Source organism: Perissodus microlepis, chromosome 13 (assembly GCF_051167445.1).
Source record: "Perissodus microlepis isolate ML-2025 ecotype Zambia chromosome 13, ASM5116744v1, whole genome shotgun sequence".
Taxonomy (NCBI): Eukaryota; Metazoa; Chordata; class Actinopteri; order Cichliformes; family Cichlidae; genus Perissodus; species Perissodus microlepis.
In genome coordinates, this window is record NC_140473.1 from 8,834,561 (window position 1) to 8,855,405 (window position 20,845).

Sequence of the window (20,845 nt, forward strand, 5' to 3'; positions counted from 1 at the left end):
AACAGTGCCTCTGAAAATCTTTGTGAAAGTCCTAGAATAGATCCAAACCTGGTCACCACACAGCACATAGGAAAGACTTAATAACGGCTTTCAACTGACGCTCCCCACAATTCTGCCAAGAAGGACGAGAAAAACCTCCAAAATAAAGGTGTGCCAAGCTCGTAGGATTACTTCCAAGAAATCTCAAGGTTACATTGCTGCAAAAGGAGTTTTAACCAAGTGGAAGGACTTTATACTTAATAAACTTTACAAATTATTCTTCTTGCATTTTTATTATGGAGTGCTTTTTTCCTATGGGGGGGGGGGGGGAGCAGATTTTACGGCGAGTCTGAAAAAAAACTTTAAAAAATGCTGCTGAAAACTTTGGCTTAGGTCTACATATCAGTCTCTTTATTCTTCTTCCAGTGAAGAAAGCCCACACTTCCTTTGCATGCATAGCTAAACCCAATAACCTTGCATATTTTCCTACAGGAAGTTTATAATTCAGAGTGGTGATATGCCTGCAACATGCTGTTCTGTTAGTGCAAATGGGATTTACTCACTAAAAGCTCTGATGAGTCAAGGACGGTCCATTTTGGCTAAACTCTCTCTTGGATCTTGTTGGCTGATCAAAGTCTTCTACTAGCTGAGACTGTAATCTTCTAACCTCACAGCTAATATTAATAGGCCCAGGAAACCACACTCCCACTGGCAAGAATCTCAGACAAACAATGCCTCTATCTCCCACAGCTCCCCCAGATCTCCCAGCTGTATCAGCCACAGGTTAAGTGTTTCATTCTGTCTGTGTTTTAATGGCGCGCTGGGGGGTAAACATTCACAGTGACCAAAAAAACAAGTCATGGCTTCAGAAAAGGCATTTAAATGAAAATCACTGAATCCTGTGAGTCACACCTCTGTTAAGCTTACATGCATTTCCAAAGACGGATCTAACACCTACGTGTCATGCATTTAGCACATGAAAGCCCGCTGTGAGAACAAACAAATGCTATTCCATGCACGCATGTATGTGCATGCATGGATCACAAAAGGCTTGAGTCCAGGCACTCTTGACACTTGGTAATGAGCCCACACAATCTCCTTACCAGTCATCTGCATCCATCAATGACACACAGGGGGCGGATTAGATGGACTGCATCCATCACCTGACAATGCACGCTATTCCTACAGGCTTTATTCCAAGGAAACCAGATCTGGAGCACTCAGTTTCCCTCCTCTGTGTGTACATATGTGAGTGTTTTCTGGGCAGTTGTGAGCATAGGAACTAGAAAATTAGATCTGTGACCCATGAAAAGGGACGCTGTGTACCCAGCCTGTCGCTGCCAAAAAAATAAATTAAAAAAAATTCCTATTTCAAATTGTTACTTGGCATAGCAACCATCACCTGCATGAAAGAACATCACATGTATAGTCACCGTGCACAAAAAGCTGCACAGGATAAGCCAAGACAGGGATCAAATCGCAGATCTCAAGACACGAAAGGTCAGCCTTTCCCTGCCCGAATTATTCATTTAAACCCACAGAGAGACATCCGCAAAAGACTGATTCTGTTACAAATGTCTGCTTCAACACATCTCCTGCAAGGACCAAGTGGTCCATAATAACTGCCAGTTCTAATGGATGACTTGGCCTCTGCACATTAGGTATTTAAAAGAGGCAAGAGCACTTTTTTTTTGTTTTTGTTTTTTTACTGAGTGACAGATGAAGCTTCTAAGCCCCTGGAATTTCCAGTTCTTCCAAATGGTGTAGCTGTGTGAAAGAAGAAAGGAAAACTGTTCCCAGCTCTATAATCTGTGTCATGTCATTTGATTAGTTCAATTTTTTAAAGGGGATTTCTAAAACAGAATGGGGGGGGGAAAAGTTTTAAAAAGTCATAAATTCAAGCAAAGCCTGGCAAGTTTAAGCTCAGCAGCTGTTACAGTGTACATCTCAATTATAGCATGAAAATTTCCCACATTAGGACTCTGGATGCTGTTGATTGTTGAAGGAGAAAAGAAAATGTTATACATTATTAAATTTGGAGCTAGCCAGGTGGTTTTACAGCCTGTGGATGCATTAAAGACTAGTTTACACTTTATTGCATCTTGGTAATGTTCGGGGTTTGAGCACAGGACACCGAAACAGCTCTTCATGCTGAAATGCACCGATTAGGATATCTTTGACCTGGGCTCTAATTAAATGGTAATCCCCTTTAACAGACAGCAACAGCTACCCAAATCTTTTTCATCCCTCCATGTCACCTCGAGGCATCCCCCTGTAACATAAATCTCGCTCTCCACCCTCCACCCGTCGCTCTAAGCTGCTGAAAGTCGCAGCCCCCGAGAAGCTGGCACTGGCTGCAGAGAGGCAGCTCGCATTTCAAGACAAAGCTCAATCCTCTGTCAGAAAGGAGACACTTTCCAAAGCAGCCCTGCCATTTATCAATCTGGAACCTGTTTTTCTGCCCGTTTCCCCGACTCACACCTCCACGCTGAAAAGCTGCCCAGGAAAGCTGCCTTTCGCCAGGAAGAGACTAACACGTTGCCAGGGATCACGCTCAAACCGAGCTTCTCCACTGGCTGTGGACAGCGAGTGGACCTCGCCTAAATTCACCTCTGCCTCATTTCCCTCGGCCCTGAGAATGATGTGTTTTATTAACAACATGATGAAAAGAAAAAGAAGGAAAAAAATCAATTAAACTTCGCAAAGGTATGCAAGGTGACACGGCCTCTGTTTGAGTTTCACACAAACAGAAAGAGATAGGGTCAAGGAGGGCTGACAGCGTTTGCGTCAGCGCGGCGTTCGTTCTGTAAAGTTTGAATAAACTACAATTTCTGTAGAGACTTTTGCCCCCCGGCACAAAGAGCTCAAGAATTTACATCCTGAGAGTTATCAACACTCTAACAGTCCGGCTTTTGTCCGAGTACACGCACGATTAAAAGCAGCTGAGACCGTTTTACAGAATAGTGACACTGTGTCAGAATTTAAAATCTTGTTAAACACACAACAGGGATGCAGCTTGTTGCAATGGGGTTTGCTGTGTGAAATAACAAGATGGGGAAGAGGCGAAAAAAATCAGATAATGATCTTGTAAGGAGCAGATTTGCCTCGTTTTAAAGGTCAGAGGTCATCCTATACTACACAGACTCCGACTCTGGCTTACATGTCAGTTATAGTTTGCCGTGGCTTACAGCTGAGGGTCAGGATAATGGTTTTCTCCCGTGCTGTAACAAAGACTAAACTCTGAGGCACACCCAGCCTCCCTGCGTGACTTTCATTAAAAACAGCTTTCTGCCACTTGTGGATTACAACAAGGAAAATATCCGAGCTTTGCAACTCAATATTCTGAATGTATTCTATTACAAGAACCCGCCTCTTTCCCGAGGCTAAGAAAATGTAAACCTCTTGCAACATCAGTGTTTTGTTGAACGGACAAATTACAAAGAAAACACTTGACATTAAGGAGGGAGGGAAAAAAACCTACAGGCTGGCTGAAAGGTATGTGTGATGTTTTGTTGATTTTGCATGAAGCCATGATTCCCTCTGGATTAGCAGAGCTTTCTTGGATTGAGGCCAAAAACAAACAAACCAAAACAAGAAGATCAGCACGCTGGAGATCAGTCTCCTCAAATACCTTCAGTCAGCTTGTTTTCACATTCACGCGGCCACCTGCTCGCTGCTCCGTGTGCTAAACGAGTTAAGAGAAAATGGCATTGTGAGCAAATTGCTGTTGTTTCCGGTCTGAAGACTGGAGCACAGTCAAAGGTGGTGTTGTTGTCTTTGACGTTAAACTGCAGATGAAAAACGTCTGATAAGACCGTGTGCTGCGAGGATGGAAATCACATGAAAACTCCAAGCGCGAGCTAAGAGCAGATGTCTGTGAAGGTCGATGTTCACCTTCACTGGCTCCTTTCAATGTGGAGGAGTAGCAGCTCCGCTCTGAGTCCCTCCCAAATGATTGAGCTTGAGGGTGGAAGGCAGGTTAGCCTCCCGCACCCTGGTGACCCTGAACTGGATAAATGGAAGAAAATGGATGGATGGATCCATCCAAACCCAGAGGTCTGACCTGCTGAGACACCAACTCTTTTAAAGACAAAAGCTAAAGCTGCTGAGTTTGGTAGTGTATCCTGTTAGCTTTTAGTTCCTCTTAACTATTTTTACACATGAATGGAATAAAGAACCAAATCTAACAGTTGACACCTGTTTTACTTGTTCATCTGACTCCCCATATGTCCACTTATTAAGGTCGGCTAAATCATTCACCACTGTAACTTCACTGCGCATGCCAGGTTTCAAAAAAAACCATGGAGGTGCACGGCAAGCTTGAACAGAACCAAAGTGCAGCACTGATGACATTTGTGACTGCCGACAGCTCAAACTGCCAGTGAACGGAGCTAAAAGGACACTTAAATCACAGAGTGGAAAAATCAGCAACTGTTTCATGTTCATTCACTGAAGCGTCCTCATATTCCACCATGACATCCTGAAAAAAGGCCCCTGTTTATTAAACGAGTAGTGTGCGCTGGCACTAACTCTAACAAGATCTTTAAAAAAAAATTACCAAAATAAGAAGCATATGGTTTCACATTCAATTACTGCCATTTTCTCTCCAGCTCTCATTTTAAAAGAACCACTTGTTCTCCACTAAACAACATCTTGAGGCATTATCTCACCACAGCCCATAGCGACCTCAGGAACTAGCCACCTTAAAGCAGACCTCATTCGTAAAAACAGACCTTAAAGGGACATCAGACGCACCACAAGATCCTGTGAAACGTAGCGCTTGTGGGCATAGAGCAGAAAAAAAATGACTAAAAGAAAAAAAAAAAATCGTGTAGAAGTCTGACTCACAGCGAGGACAGTCAATCCACTGAGCTCCCTGTAAAAACGGCTATAAATCACAACTGCATTTTAGCGTCCAATCCTATTCAAAGTGTCGGCTTACAAATACTTAAATAAAACTGAAACGTGGGATTAGTAACAGATGACTTCCTATGAATGAAAATCTGTTTTTTAACCCACATGTGCTTTAAAACTACTCAATCCTGCGTCTGAAAAGCCGAAGCAAGACCCTGCATGCAAGTTCTACATGAGCGCAGAGTTATAGCGCGCTAACCTGCAATGTGTGGCGATGTCCTCTTTTTACTTGCAACAAGTAAACTCATGCAGCCTCTTGTAATGAACAAATTAGTGCTGTGATTTTATGACGCTGTAACCGCAGAGCAACATGATATCATGGCGACACTAAACATGAAGCTTCTCATCTTGTACGCTTGAGTTTTCCCCCCTCTTGTAAGTTTCAACAGAGAAAAAGGCAGTGAAAACACCTCGAAGGGGGCGAATTTTACAGCCTGTACTTAACAAATTTAATTGTGAGCACAGAAACACGGGCCCTATCTCTGTCGCATCGCATGACCGCGGAGAAAATCAGATCAGGATCACAGGACGAAGCTGGCGAGTGCCAAGATACGATCGCCTCGGCGGAGTGAGTGACTTCCTTTGTTTCCCTCCTAAACTCGGACCCACACACGCAGTTCTTCACGGGACTGATTAGGTTAGTTCCCTTTACAGTTCCGTGTTTTTGGGACAGTCCTTGATCCGAGCAAGAACAATCGCTCCCCTATCGTTAGCTCACAGCTGCGCTGACCAGTTGCTCTGCATTTCCTCTGCAGCCCGCCTACCCAAAGAGCGCCCGCTGAAATGTGATGTTTCAGGAAGCCATTTGTAAAACAAAGTGAATCTGGAGCAAGCGGATCCCCCGGTGTGTGACCCCGACCTTTAATCATTCATTACACTTTTTTTAAAACTTCCAGAGTGCCACTCGGGAGCTCCCACTTCCATCTGTGGTGGTTTAAAACCTGCAGCTCTTCCTCACTCTGAAGCTGGTTAATGCTCATTAGAGTCCATCTGCATTGAAACCTGAGCAGGTCTTCAGGGGTGCGACCTCGGCTTCTCCCTGACCCTCCACCTTCTCGTGGCCTGATATCCTCCGGCTGGCCAGATTGCCCACACTCCTGCCACAAATTAAAGTCTTCATTAGGACATTTACAGGAGCGCGATAAAACACTGTCTGAATTTATGGCCTAACGACTAACGCCTTTCACTATGATTCACAGTGATTTCCATGCGTGGCATGAAAAGGAGGAGGCGGCGGCTTTGCTTTGTGGCTGTCTGGTTTTGAAGTGTCAGTTAAAAGGCTCCACTTGTTATTTCAGAGGCGGGAAAAAAGTACTATATCCACATTTACATCAAAATCAGTGCTTTATCCAGCTCTCCACGATGTATTTTTGCACAAAATGAGACATATTTAAGCCTTTTGGTTTATGCAACTGTTTGTCAATGTGTTCCCTCTAGGTATAAAAATAAAACCCAAGCCTGCTGGGGGTTTCTGCTACCTTCTCTAAACATTTGTGTACAAGGCTGGACTTAAAATAAGTAACCTGAGTGTGGGTTTGTAGATGTGTGTGTTTACTGAAATAAACAGGGCGCACAGACCAGCGGTTCTGAGAGACTTAGGCCCCGTCGTATGGCTTCAATCCACTCAGCATATTCTCTGAACCTCTCTTAACGTTTCCTTGCTCTTGGGGAACTCGCTCATGTTTAATGCCTTTTGAAAAGGCGCAGAGTTTTAGGAAGAGTTACAATGCCAGAAAGAAGATCAAACAAAGGATGTGAGGTGGAGAAAAAAGCTGCAGGACATCCAGCTCTCCCTCTCTCTCCTAAGAAATGAGAAACATTTGTGTGTCTATGAATAGCAGTGCTTGTTTAATTCATGACTAGCTTCGTTTTTTTCTGCAAGGTGCAGCGTAGTTTGGCCCCGGCAGGCTGAAAATCTGAAGCCTTGATTGTCTAATGAGTGAAGCTGATGTAAAGATAGCTGAGGTTTCATCAGGATACAGTGCGTTTGCCGCGCTTTAACATTTAAAGGAATCGATTTAAAGCGCAACAGTCTGTCAAACCCGACTATTTAAGTGGAAAGGTGTGCCAGTTTCCCCTTGAGGTGTTGTATAAATCACCATGAGGGAGCTGCGATTGCAACATCCCAACAACACTGTATGTGAAAAGGAGCACACAAACGGAAAATACTGCAGCTCTGTTTTTTCCACTTTGAAAGATTTCGGCGGGGGCGTTTCTGATCGTTCTGCAAGACACCTACAGTACGAACATGACATTTATTGAAAGCACGCCACGGGATTTCTCGCCGTTTTTACATCAAGAGCGTGAGACGTGGTTTCAGAGCCGGGCCAGTTTTTATCCCTTGACAGCATGCTGCCGTCCGTGTGAATGTTCAAAGAGCCTGAGCGAGGGATAGCAAAGGAAGTTCACCCAGGGCTCGTGTGTCATCTGACCTCATTTCTGAGATGGACCCGGGAGGTTGCAGGGAAGGCAGAGGTGTAGCTTTCACTACAACCTTTTCTTTTGCTTCCTGCAAAATGACAGGACAAGAGGAGGAAGGGAGGGAGGGGGGATGTGTGCATACAATAGCAGAGTAAGATGTCTGCCTGGAAACCATCCATGGGGAGATGAAAGAGCACCGGTGAAGTCATGGTGCAAAAACGCAACGGGCAGAAATACGCGGCTCCATCTCTGAATAACGAGTGAGAGGAGCATTCGATTACAAAGACAGGGAGAGCAGGAGAAAGCAAAGGGCGCGTAATGCTACAACGCAGATTGGATGATATGTTAGCGCATGCACAGCATTCATCATCTGGGCTGGACATTATTAAAAGGTGCAAGGACTGCTGCAAAGGTCTAAAAGATTATTTGAGAACACATCATTTCAGTGCAACAAGAAAAAAGAGCAAAGTGGGTGTCCAGTTTGAAAACTGCAAGTCTGAACTAAGCTCCTCCGCCGACCCGCTTCAACACAAACAAAGCTCTTGATGTAAACGTACAGATAAATATTCGCAGGTGCACAAGCGACATGAATGCGGTGATGTAAAACACACACTTAAACAAAAAGTCTATTGTCTGTGTTTACATAGTTTAAAAATTCCAGTGGCAGTGGAAACCCCACAGCACACAGTCCCCATCTGCACCACAGGAAGTCAACAGCCAAACAGCCGCTGGCCTTCTCCTGTCACCACGGCTCCTGGCCAGACCCGTAGGGAGATTGCAGTCTTCGCCCGCCACCCTGACAACACACGCACACTCAGGCTAAAACCAAAGCCACACAGTGCTCAGCGAGGAAAGAGAGGACCTTGGTCCTTTGTCTGGGTCCTAACCTGGATGAAGACACAGAGCAAAGGTGAAAGCTGCAGCAGGGGACAGAGAGGACTCTGCGGAGATCCTCATCCGCTCTGACGCAACACCAGGAGGAAGCAACCACAACAAAACATCTATTTCCTCTGCTATCTGGCACAGACCCGGGACCATTGTCAATTGTCAGACACAACATGGGCATTTCTGTCTATCCTCACCTCTACAGATAAGGACAGGAAACACTGTCCTGCGCTCCATAATCGGCCAGGTTGTGTCGGCTGGCTGCACCTGCACAGAGCAGCCTATTGTAGGGGTGTGTATAATGTTTGTCCTCTGTAGGGATTGAGTGGTGTGGGGTTTTTCAGGGCAAATACAGATATTGTTGACTGAGGCTGGTAATAACAATGTCTAGATTTCCATTTTCATTTCACCCACAGACAGCTGACAAACAAGGAACAAAGGAATAGTTGGTGCCAAAATATTTAGTGCATACTTTCTACTAGAACATAACAGCACTGTTTTGCAGGTGTTCATGAAGAACTAGGTGGTTTTGACCTTCTTTAATAACCAAATAAATAAAAGGTGGGAGTCACCAGACACCACATGGTACAATGTTATCACAACACTTCACTCATAATACGATATTATTGGGGTTTTTATCCAAGAGGACAAAGTTATCTTCAATTCTTGTTTTTTTTGGTGCAAAATAAGATTGTCATGCATACAACACTGTCACTCGCACTGCCGTCAGTCTGCGATTAAATGGGGTCAAGTCGGAAATTACATGCTGGTAATTAGATCCATTTCTAATAATAGAGCAATGAACTGTTATAAATCATCAAAAACTGTACATCTGCTGCTGTCTGCATACACAGAAATTCACATTTAACAGAAACAAGCAACTTCCTGCCCTGTAAAATATAACCAGAACACAACCAGCTGGCAGCCAGTTGACTCGAGTCCCTTCGAGTTGTGTTCATTGACAAACGTTGGCAGTCTGTCTGCATTTATAAACTAGTCTTCGATTATTTAAAACAGCATCAAAAATCTCTGAGGGTGACTGTAGTCAGTCCAAGTCAGACTGCAACTGTCTGCGGAAAGGTTGCTTTTTACCAGGCCAGCTGCGCGGTCCAATTTCTACTCCTGTGGCTCAGTCTTAGCTCGCACTGAATTAGCTTAGCTTTGTCAAGCTAAGCTAATTAAGAAAGTGTGTCCAGTAATGCTGCACTGATTTTTTTCCCCCGCCCCTACAAATGATAACTTTAATCCTCCTTTTTCACAGAGATGCACTGACTGCCCATCCAGGGTCAATGCTCAGCGCCCTAGCTGGCACTCTGCCTGACTGAGCGGTCAGTCTCACGCACCTTCTCATCTTCTCATATCTCACGATTGTGAGACGCTAGCAATGTCACAGTCCGTGCACACTAACACCCACATGCCAACATGCTGTTAAAAGACACAAAGTTTGTAATAAGTGCAAGTATTCAAGGAGGGAACTGCCACAAAAACATTCAGGACAACAAATCTAATCATTCACTTAAAACAGCACCAACCAGCTGAATATGCTCAGTTTGAGGAAGCTAAAACATGAAAGTGGCTGTAGCTAAGGAGAGCCAGAGCTCAGAGACAGACAAAGGCCAGCAGGCCCTGCTATCTTCCCTTGATATGAGCACTGATAAGCCCAAAACAATTATGAGGAAAACTTCAAACAAATTCATGGCCCTACAGAGAAGCTGTTCTCTGTAGTTGGGGGAAAGAAGCTTAAGAAATCAGATTAAATTACATCAGACCAAAGCAACAATTTTTAAATCTACCTATTTATACATATATATAGCATAACGGTGGGTGCACAGTAACAAACAACTGAGAGAAGATCCTGTAACCTCCTGCAGTTTTGGGGGAAACTGCAAAGTTTAATATTTTCTTTCATCATGAAAATGAAATTAATTGAAGAAATGTTGATTTTACATTGATGTATGTACAGTTATAAGTCCAAAAAAGAAAATCATAGTGACATTTTGTCAAAGCCAGTAATGTTTTGTAGTATTATAGAGAAAAATTAGATTTTAAACCATTTATTTTGGGCTGTGAAATTATAACGGAGCATGTTGCTGAAAGGGGTACTGTGTTTTTTCAGTACTTACTACCTGTTAAAGAAGGTTTCCGATGCAACCCCAAGTGTAGATAACCAAGAAGAGATGGACTGAAGTAATTTATGTTGGAAAGATTTTATGAATTTCTGGTGTATTTTGGTGTAGGGGATGAAGGGATTCTGTATACTTCTTATTTTCACTTAATGCAGCACAATCCCTAAAAAAAAGGGATACTCGGATCAAGTTTGCCCCTGAGGAATTTTATTCTTGGCAGTGGAAAAAACAGCTTTAGACTGGTGAAAAACAGGCATCCAGGGAAACCCAGAGATGTTTTTAATTCATTGAAAACACAAGTATTTTTCATTAAATATACAGTACGACAACAAGACAGAATTAAATTTTAATAAAACTTCAAGAGCTGACCCATTCATCACAACAGTCTGCTCAGTAAAAGCTAGAATAGTGAGGAAGGAAGGAGGGAGTGTAGACTAACAGGAAGGATGTTTCTGCAGCAGATGCTCCAGATTGGTGAAAACAAGTCAGAAAACAAGCGAACCGACTGAATTTTCCGCTCTTGACATGACACCTCGCTGTTGGACAGCCTGGAGGTGTTTTGGTCAGGAGGACATGAGCCAGCGCCCCGAAACAGAGTGAGGAACCAGACGCCTTTGAATCAATACAGACAATTTGTTTGGACAAAAAAAAAAACACATCCCCAAAGCAGCTGTCTGAATAAAACACAGCTGCACGCTCATTTCAGCTGAGGAAACATCGAACAAAGGCATAGTTTTACAGGGAGGGGGAAAAAAACACTCATGCTGCAAACCTACTCAGTTATTCTGACTGTGCTGTGCCATCCCTCTGTCGGAGTCGATTTAAAAAAAAAAAAAAAAGTCTGGCTTAACGTAGACTCGGAGGGAGGTTCAGATAGAGGACAGCAGAAAGGAGGACGGGGTTTTAAAGGGATTTCAGCATTTGGCATAGTTTGTGCGACTGGAAGGAAGAAAAGTGAAAAGGGGCAGAGGAGGGTGAAACGGTACAGCAGCAGTAGCAGCAGAGCAGGAACAAGATGAAGCTGGGGATGCCGTGGAGGTTGTTTAACATAATTAAAAACCACAAAATAACTACGCTTGTTGTGTAATGAGCTTCTCTCACTAGCGGTGACAATTACTGTCTGCTAACACAGAACAATGCGGGCCATAATGTGCAAATGCTGCCTGAGCGTGCACGGCTGCAGGAGGGGATGTACGGCTGTAATTATGCACGCCTGCGTACTGCGACTCCGGTCAGCAGAGGTTTCACTGGCCGATTATGTCGCCATTAAATAAATCTAGTGAACGACCGCCTTCGCTGTAAGGGTCTGATTACGGGGCAAATCCCACGCAAATGAACAAAAGTTAATCGAGTGTGTGCAATCCTGAAAAAGAGGCCTTAACAGAGTAAAGATTAAATCTAATTCGAAGTATTTTCACGCTGTTAAGAAGCCCATAGTGTCATACCCACTGAGCACGGCAAAGCAGTGCAAAGAGCAGAGGTTTAATCCTGGTTAAAAGCGTCAACTGCAAGAGAGCAAATGAATGAATTACTCACAGGGCCTGTGGGGGGGGGGGGGCTGTTCTGATGTTTGACTTTAAAGCCAACAAAGCTTTCTTACACTTCTGGCTAAAAGTCACCTTTCTTTTGAACACTAGCTAGACTTTATGAGCAAATACAAACCAATTCGTTTCATACTAACACGACACAAACTTAAAGAGGTCAATTACTAAGAAAGAGTTTGTTGTAAAGTTAAACCATAAGCAAAAATATTAAGCAGAACTTTGGCTGGAGGTAGAAGATGCAAACAAAGGCAACGACCAGTTAGTTTTTCCGCTATCCATTGCAATATTTAAACCAGCTACAGATGGACAGTAATAAGCACACAGAAATGAGCAGCTGGATTTTTCTTCGCCCTACGCCACAGACTGAAGTCCGCCTGCCAGAAATGTAAATACAAGTCGCGGCAACAAAGACCTCAGTCGGTTTGATTGGTCCACTTGGTAAGCATATTAAATGCGATGCCTCCTTTAATCAAAATAGTCATGTGTAATGGGCTGTAATTGCATCTGGCTTGCACGATGCTAATGCAAGCCATCATCCTGCTAATGTAGCCACATGTGTCTCTCTTGCTCCCGTAGCGCTGTGACTGCTCAGTATCGATTAGCTTCAGTGAGATCAGCTCAGTTTCAGTCGCCACTGTTTTGCAAAGAAACTCGAACCGGTTGCATTAAAAACCTCAGTGTGTAACAGTAAAGCGCTGAATGACAAAGAGAGGAAAAGGAGTCGAAACTAAGACAAAAACAAAGTCAGAGACGAAAATAAAAGCAAAGCTGGAGCTAACTGTGACAGATGCATGGTAATATAATCTAAATGGCTTCAGCTCTCAAAGACTCAATTAACAAGGACTGCCCTGGTGCTCAGGAGTACCAGCTGTCCCTGTTTGTCACTTTAGGTCAATAACTCTTACAGTTAATTGTAAACACGTCTGCACACACACACGCACACACACACACACACACACACACACACAAATCTCTAAGTGAGACATCCCCAACTTGGTCCCCATATTTCTTTCAGTGCGACATTAAAGAAAACGCTTTTGAGAAACACTGCTGTGTTGAGATATTCTTCTACTCTTCAAAGCTTCAGAGAACATGAGCGGTACTGTGGTTTGCATCTCAAATGTATGAGCGCGGATTCAAAGGAACCGGGGAGCTCTAAAACATTCACAGCCACCCTGCGCCAAGAGCTGATAAAGCCACCAGCTTCACTCATACATTATGCTGGCTACATCAGTAAATCCCAGCTGCTCTGCTTTAGTCAGGTACCGAGTCCAGGAGGTTAACACTGTACAGGCTGCCATGGAGACAGACGTGGCCCTCCTGGAAGCCACGGCAGGAAGATGAAACGGCAACAGCAGGAACACGGCCAAAAATAGCAGGAGGAGGCTGGACGATACGAGACATTAGGATAGAAAACAAAAATATGCAATCTACTCAAAGAAAAGAAAGTCTTCAGAAACAGCAACTGGTCTGCCTGCAGGGTCAGTCGGAGCCAGCTGGAGATCTGAAGATCAAACATCGCTAACGGCCTTTCTCAATAAACACCAGTGGCCTTGTCAACCTGTTTAAATCTGCTGCCGTGCCAAGGAGGAGCTGAGGGGTGACTGAGAGCCCAGTGTCACTCTGCCTGTGGCCTATTGCTATGATGAGTTCATTCAGCCTCAGGATGCAAAGAGTTAATAGCTGCTGGGATTATGCAATGGCGCCCCAGACGCCTTTTCTCCTCTCCTGCCCTCCTTTTTCTTCCCCAACTCCCCTTCAAACGGCGCGCAAGCCAAATTAGGCATTCCTGCACGTTTCAATCAGATGCATTTGAATGCGACGTTAGCTCCGCGCATGCTTTGGCACCAATGCGAGAACAAAACTGGGGTTTTGTTTCACTCCGAAGCCTCCCCTCGCCAGGGCCTCGCACCTGCCCTGCAGGGGGAAAAGTTGTAAGGATTTACAACCGTCTGAGCGGGTTACAGCTGCAGTGTGTCAGGCTAGTAAAAACACATGTATTTCATCTTTTAAGGTAAATGTGATACTACAGGTTATCACTAAAAGCAGAAGGGTGATTTCAGCCACAGCAGATTAGACAGGGTGGAGGTGAAGGATGGCAAGAAGATGTCACGCACGTCATCTGATAAGAGAATAATAATGTCACATTAGTGAGACATCAAGCGAACGAGGGAAGAAAACCTGATCTGATTTATTAGACCAGTTAGTTCACGCTTTCACCTTTTCCTTCACAAGTGAGACCGGACCTGGGAAAAGGATCAGGAGATAAGATAATATACAACACCCCAACGTAAACACCCTCAATGCAATCTCAGGCAGGCCTCATGTGGGCCAAACCTTCAACAAAAAACAAAAGACCCTGCACATTTTTACTTTTATAAGGTGGATTTTCCAGACTCTGTCACCACAGTGATTACTTTCCCTTTCACTGCAGCGATTGTAAGACAAACAGCACAAAGTTAGCGTTCTTGTTAGAAAGTAACTCTCCAGGAATGTGTGAAGGCATTCGACTGGCTGTGAAAGCTCATTCCAGATGACGCCTAATTATCATAAAAGATGGGAAAAAAGTGTAGCTGAGTAGGTGCGTGTGTGCTTGTCCTTTTCAAACTCAAACATTTCCCACCTTAAATCTTAAAAACCTCTAATTTAGATCCAATCCTCTAAAATAAGACATTTTAACAAGTGTTGCTTTGGCTAATCAGACTTACCAGTAGAGCCCAAACAGATGTCTGCTGGTTACACAAATAAAAGAAGTCAAAATGAGATTCATTTATTACAGGATCTATAACAAGTCAATGGCGACCAATGAAAATAACTTGAGCTCTGATAAATTTCCCAACTGGGTAGGCAAGTAATTGAAAACGCTATAGTTTCTGTCCATAACACAAAAAGAGTAAAGTGGGGTTAACCGCTAGTCCAGTCCAGACAGGAGACAGAGCCGTAGAGGCACCGAGTCGATAAACAAGAGCGATCCTTCCACATGAGACGGTCGAGCACGAGAAGCAACAAACCAACTGCAACAGGAAACAAGGAAACGGAGACAGGAGAGCTACAAGGGTTGATTCCAATCACGACCACAGGGCCTTGCAGCAGGAGCCAGCGCAACCACACGCATGCACAGCATCATACAGACATGCATGCAGCACTCAGTGGGTCAGTATAAAGAAAATAAACCTGCACATATCAGCAGGTAAGCTTCCTTAGGTGCACATACCAAACATTAAATGTCAGCGCCTGGAAAATAGTAGTCAACACTACATCTTATAAGCTATCACATCCATCTTTCTTTCTTTACTCTCCCTCTGGGGCTGGTGAGAGTGTTGCTTTTGGCAACCACTGATCCATAACTTCAAAATGACTCCAAACAACTCATTTAGCTGGCAGGAAAACTAAAACGAAAAAGAGCTTATTCCCCATAAGAAAAATAACATAAAAAAAGAAGGCTTTTATTGACACAAGAGAGACGATGTGCAGAGGCATCACAGTGACATGCGTTTGCCAGCTGACAAATCTTCGACAGTGCTGTGCGCCTCCAGTTCCCAGCATCCTTAAAGCTGGCACACCTAGATCGATTTCGGGGTCGCTGGAAGGACGGAAAACCGAGATGATGAAGACGCATCAATTTAAAAATGACATGGACCCCAGTGGGCTGCCATGAGTGTAGCCTCTGCAAGAGTGCAAGAAGATCCTCCCCCCTGGGAAAAGAGCCTTCCATAATGGGAGTGAATGCAAGCCGGCTTAGGAAAACAGGGGACCGTGGAGTTCAAAAGGCTTCACCTAAACCTGAATAAACACGGCTGATAAACGACCAGAAATAAGAGCCACCGAAGACGCTGAGAAATCCTCCCCCCTTGTTCACACAACCAGTGCTACCAGTTAAAGTCTCCCATATGCGCAAACGCGCCGAGACCCCGATCTGTACAGACAAAATCCGCGGAAGACATTTTGACACGAGAGCGTAGATAAACACAGGTGTTACTCATTATATTCATTAAGGCCCGGTAGCTAAATACAGCAGAGCTTTCATTACTTTCATTGCATGCCTTTGTTTACCTACTCTTTAAAGGTCTAAACGGCTGCTGGGACATTCCTCTCCTCTTTGCTTTGTAACGCTGGTCTATGCTCTAACAGGAATGGTTTGTGCTATTTAACTGCTTCCAAGGGGTTTTATCAAGTCTGCTTATGGGTCCATTTGCGTATCAATACTTCAGCTGCTCCCTTTCCCCCCTCCCACTCACAGAAAACTGATCGAGAATCATTGAGGCTTCTCAGTGTCAACACAACTGTTTAATTAACAGTAGAAACTGAAAATAGCAGGAAAAAAAGGTGCGATTGTGACTCAGATGAGCAAAAGCTTCACTGTTGTGACACGCCAGCATTTATAACACTTACAGGCATATGAATGTCACAGATTGGACCTGTTCTTGATTCTTGTTCTTACTGACTAACCGGTAAACTGGCTGGGGCTGTATTGTGGCCAATATTAACACGAGGTATTGATAACTGATAACCATCAGCTTATATTGAGAGTATATTGCTCAATAAATAACATAAATTGGAGAAGAGAAACCCGGATCATTTGTCTTTGTCACTGGGGTATTTGGGAGATTCTCAAAAATCAATTACGATAAAAAAGAAGATGAACAAATATTTGTATTTTCTGTGTTTATTTTGCTTTTGCTTATATTTATTTCTGACAGAGTAAAAAAAAGAACATTTTTTGAGTGTTTAATCTTTTCATCACATCTTACCAAACTGCAAAACTGAAGGCACACAGATAAAGGTCAGCCATGGACACTGGGGAGTTTCAACAGGCTGATCAACAGAGTGTGAACAAGTAAATAAATAACTACACATAATAAATTTTAGGGAACTCTGTATTTTAAGTGTGACTGAAAGAAATATCAGTATGGGTCTTAAAAAATCCTAAATCGGGGGATCGGACTAAACAAGGCAACCCAGAGACCAAAAGAAAGTCAGTGCCATTCAACGACAACAGGCCAAATTACCACTGGCAACGCAACTTAATGTTTTCTAAACTTCAAGGAGAGCGACTGAAGCACTTTTGTGTAGGCGTGACTGATACTGTTAATAGAGATGATAGAAAGCAGGGTAATGACATTACATTAGAAGGCCACCTAAGCAACCGAACTCTGAAACACCCATCAGCTACAAAATGAGGCATGAGGAGTTTTTTATTACTGAAAAGAAAATTTACCATCAGATCATTAAATAAGAGGAATAATATAACGCGTGTAGAAAGGCTGCTGTTAGGTGATGCATTGCACAGCACAGATGTTCATCGGTCTTTCTCAATATCATCTTATGATGAAATTTCAAAATGCATGAAGACAATCATGCTGCGGTCTGTACTGCAATCCAATCAAATATATATGGATTTATTTTTTTTTCCACAGTCAATAGCTCAGTTTCACCACAGTTATTAGAAACAGCTGCGCACGCCTCTGATAGTAAACAGACAAATTCCAAATTCAACACAATGCACTTCTGTCTTTGTTTAGTCTACATCCCTCCATCCCCTCTGACTTTAAGCATTCGGAGAATCCGCCTTGTGTGCAGCCAAACAGCCTTCAACCCCAGCAGGGCTAACATAAATTGGATGCGTATGGATTTTAAAATAGAGAAACAGCAGGTGGGTAGGCCAGCGAGGCATCCTCACAGCCACTGGTCGACTTTCCAGGATAGGAGAGCTTTGGGATAATACTGACATCTTGCATCCTTCTACTTGAAACCTTCTTCCCCTTTTTGAGAGATGAACAGATCCAGTGCTGTGCTCCGTGGTTTGCGCAGTGTAGCAACAGCGTTTTGTTTTATAGCAAATTCTGAAAAGCCGGAGAGAACATCCACACAGTAAACAAAGTCTAAACTCAGAAGTGATTCCCAAGAAGAAGCTGGACAGGATGTGCATTAATCATCGCAAAATGATGATTATTAGCGTGATAGAGTGATTTTCTCCAGCTGCCCGAGACAGAGAGAGGGAGAAAGATCAAAGACGAGGGCCTGACAAGAGACGCTCCTCTGCAACCAGCCCAGTCATTTTTTCACATAAATCTTTCAGGACGGGGAGAGAAACAAAGAGGCAAAGATGATGAAAAATACACCATAGATGAGCAGATAAGAGAGATGCTGCATTAACGTTATGGACATTGACTGGATGAGTGGCTTTCATGTACTCCAGAGGGCTGCCACGTCACGTCGGCTACAAATAGAAACCAGATCAACAGAGGAGCAGAGAGCCGAGCAAGGAGTTATGACTGCCAAGTCAAAATAAAGACAGATCTCAATAAATATTTGGCCACAGGAACATGGAGTGTTTGGTGCGGACGGCTTCATGTGGGGAGTAAAGATCTCTGTGGCGCTTTCACCCATTCAGAGGCCCCCTTTTTGAAAAAAAAAATACAAAAATAGGGCATTCCTAAGGTTGGGTTAAAAAGCACGGCTGTCGTGAAGGTACCTGGCTTGGCTCTATTCATTCATTTTATAAACACTAACCCACTGCCTTCCTTGCCTCCGTCTCCCCTGCTGCTGCCTGCACACAGAGGACACATTCATCCCCCGAAGCGGGCACCATGAGGAGACTGGAAAAGAGGGGGCAGGGAGGGACGGAGGGAGGGAGGGGGGTGGGCACCAGACACACTTCAACTTCAAGGAATTTTTCAGCCACTTTTGACCATCACTGCTGCGCCGACAGAGCGAGAAAAAGCCCAATCTGTGCAGATCAGATAAAACTTGACTCAGTTTTGACACGAGGAACACAGAGTCTCTGATCCCGATCCCCCGGCATGATAGCAGCATTCCTCTGCACAAACTCGGGAAGGATCTTCTTGCGGCTTTCTTCTCGCTCTGCGGCTGAGGTTATGAACTCCGGAGAGGCTTCACGCCGTGGGAGGCCACGGAGAAGGATCGTGACTATCTTTTTTTACCCCACTTTTTGTAGCTCCTCTCCACCGCCACGCATGATGCAGCGTGCCAAAGCTGAGAGGCAGCTCAAACACCCAAAACAGAGTTATGAATATGATAATCAAGGAATGGCGTATCCAGTGTGTTGTGTGAGGTTGGAAGTATACTCAAGGGAACACTTAATGACATGGCAGGGCTGCTTCAGTGATAGATTACAACCAGCTATCATCCCATCATTCCCCTCTGCTGCTGCAGATGAGAAATTTAATCACTGTGTAATTACAGTGATATGCAAACAGAAGAGCTGCAGCATTGTGAGAAAAAGAAAGTGTTTAACATTTTCAAACCTTTCAATTTAAAAGCATTTGTACTCTTCATCCCCCCCCGCACTCTACCTTCCCTGAAGTTTTCTCTCAGTCCTGGAACAAACTGCCTTTCTATCTCATAAAATCAAGTCCCCCCCCCTTAAAAAAAACGGGCTCAGTGGGGGAGGGGTACCCCCCCTTTTCCTCACTGACCACCGCTCCCTGCCCGACAAAATTTAACTTCTTTAAATTTCCACTACGTACAACAAAGACTTTCTTTGCATGAATGAAAAAGTCAGCAAGCATCACCTTTGACTCTCTGTAGCAGCCCTTCTTTGCACGGAGTTCCAACAGTGCACCAACTTCAACCAGCTACATAAGTAGTCACAAAAGCATGGAGGTCCATGTTGGCTCCACCAGCACTTATTTATGTTTTTAAACTCCTTCTTCTGGAGTTACAGTATCTGGATGCTCTGGAGTAAATAAAACCCATATGTGCTCTGCTCGTAGTAGGAGTGTAGAGGAGCTTGTTACCAACCTTGGAGGCAGATAAAGCCCACAGCATACATCATATCCACCGGCATTCTCCTCCTGGTAGTCGCAGCGGGGGTTCTCCAGCCTTCCCCCCGCCGGGTCTCGCTCCCTCCTCGTTGATCCATGACCGTCCCGGTGCTCGGCGGCTTCCCGGGTTGCTGTTCTCCGGCGGCTACGGGAGAGCCGCAGCGCGAAACACAGGAGCAGGGGGGTGAGCGTCAAAGAGATCCGTGCGTCACCGTGTGCTTACAGGTAAACCAACACCGCTGCCTGCGCGGCTCCTCCCGGGAAAAGCGAGACGGCCTGCTCACCTGGTTGTTCCGGAGACTAGCGAGAGCACAACAGAAACATGTGGGGCGGACGCTTCGGGTTTCAGCCTGCTCACACAAAACGAGTGAACGAGTTCAGACTGAGATGCCCCGCCGAAAGTTTGAAGCGAAGTTTAAACTTCCAGGTGGCTCGCAGGGGGAGGGCTGCTGTGAATTTAGGCTGCGGTGGTTCATTACAGCCTGGTCTGTGTTGCCCGCCGTGTGCCCGCTCTCAGAGCCGCTGGACCACCTCGCTCTCCAACAAGAGGGAGTTTCTCTCCGCCGTGTTTCCAAGTTGGCTTCCTCCCACTCGCCTGGGTGATTTTTTTACTCCAGAGTTAAGTGGGCGGAAACAACATACGATAGTTCCTGTCGGAATTTTCAAAATAAATGTAACAAACAAGGACGACTTTAAATACCCAATTTTCCACAATTTCTCATTTGTATATTTTAACCTTTAATTCATGTATTTTAATTTAGTTTATCCGTCTTTTCATGCTGGGTGAGGCCAGTAATAGTCCAATAGATCATTATCATTATTATTATTATTACTACTACTACTACTACTACTACATTTATTATTTATTAACTTTACTCATGTTTTTAAATAATTACGTGTTCAATATTATCGAGACACTGTTTTCTATGCCATTGATGCTGTTAAGTAACCGGCATGGAAAAACAAATGTATATTATTTTGAAATTAAACTTCCCGTGTCACTCTGGTTACTTCACGTGTTATTCCCTCTTTTTCCTCGGGTGCAGCTTCCGGTGGCCGTGCCTGATGTGGGATAAGGAATACAACACCGCGACCCTCTGGTTCAACCTGAGCACTGTTACCTTACACAGAAACCTTACATATCACTCAAATAATTCAGATTTTTATTCAAATGTTTTATATTTTCAAT

General features: G+C 44.2%; 1 protein-coding gene across 1 annotated transcript in view; it reads right to left on the minus strand.

Moving 5' to 3' along the window:
* The window catches only part of ptk7b (protein tyrosine kinase 7b), a 69,203-nt gene extending 48,936 nt beyond the window's left edge, over window positions 1–20,267 (minus strand). The window contains exon 1 of the mRNA XM_084947944.1: window positions 19,634–20,267. Within this exon, the coding sequence (XP_084804070.1) occupies window positions 19,634–19,754 (121 nt within the window). The 5' untranslated portion in view covers window positions 19,755–20,267. The remainder of the gene's footprint in view (window positions 1–19,633) is intronic.
* Window positions 20,268–20,845: the final 578 nt, after the last annotated feature.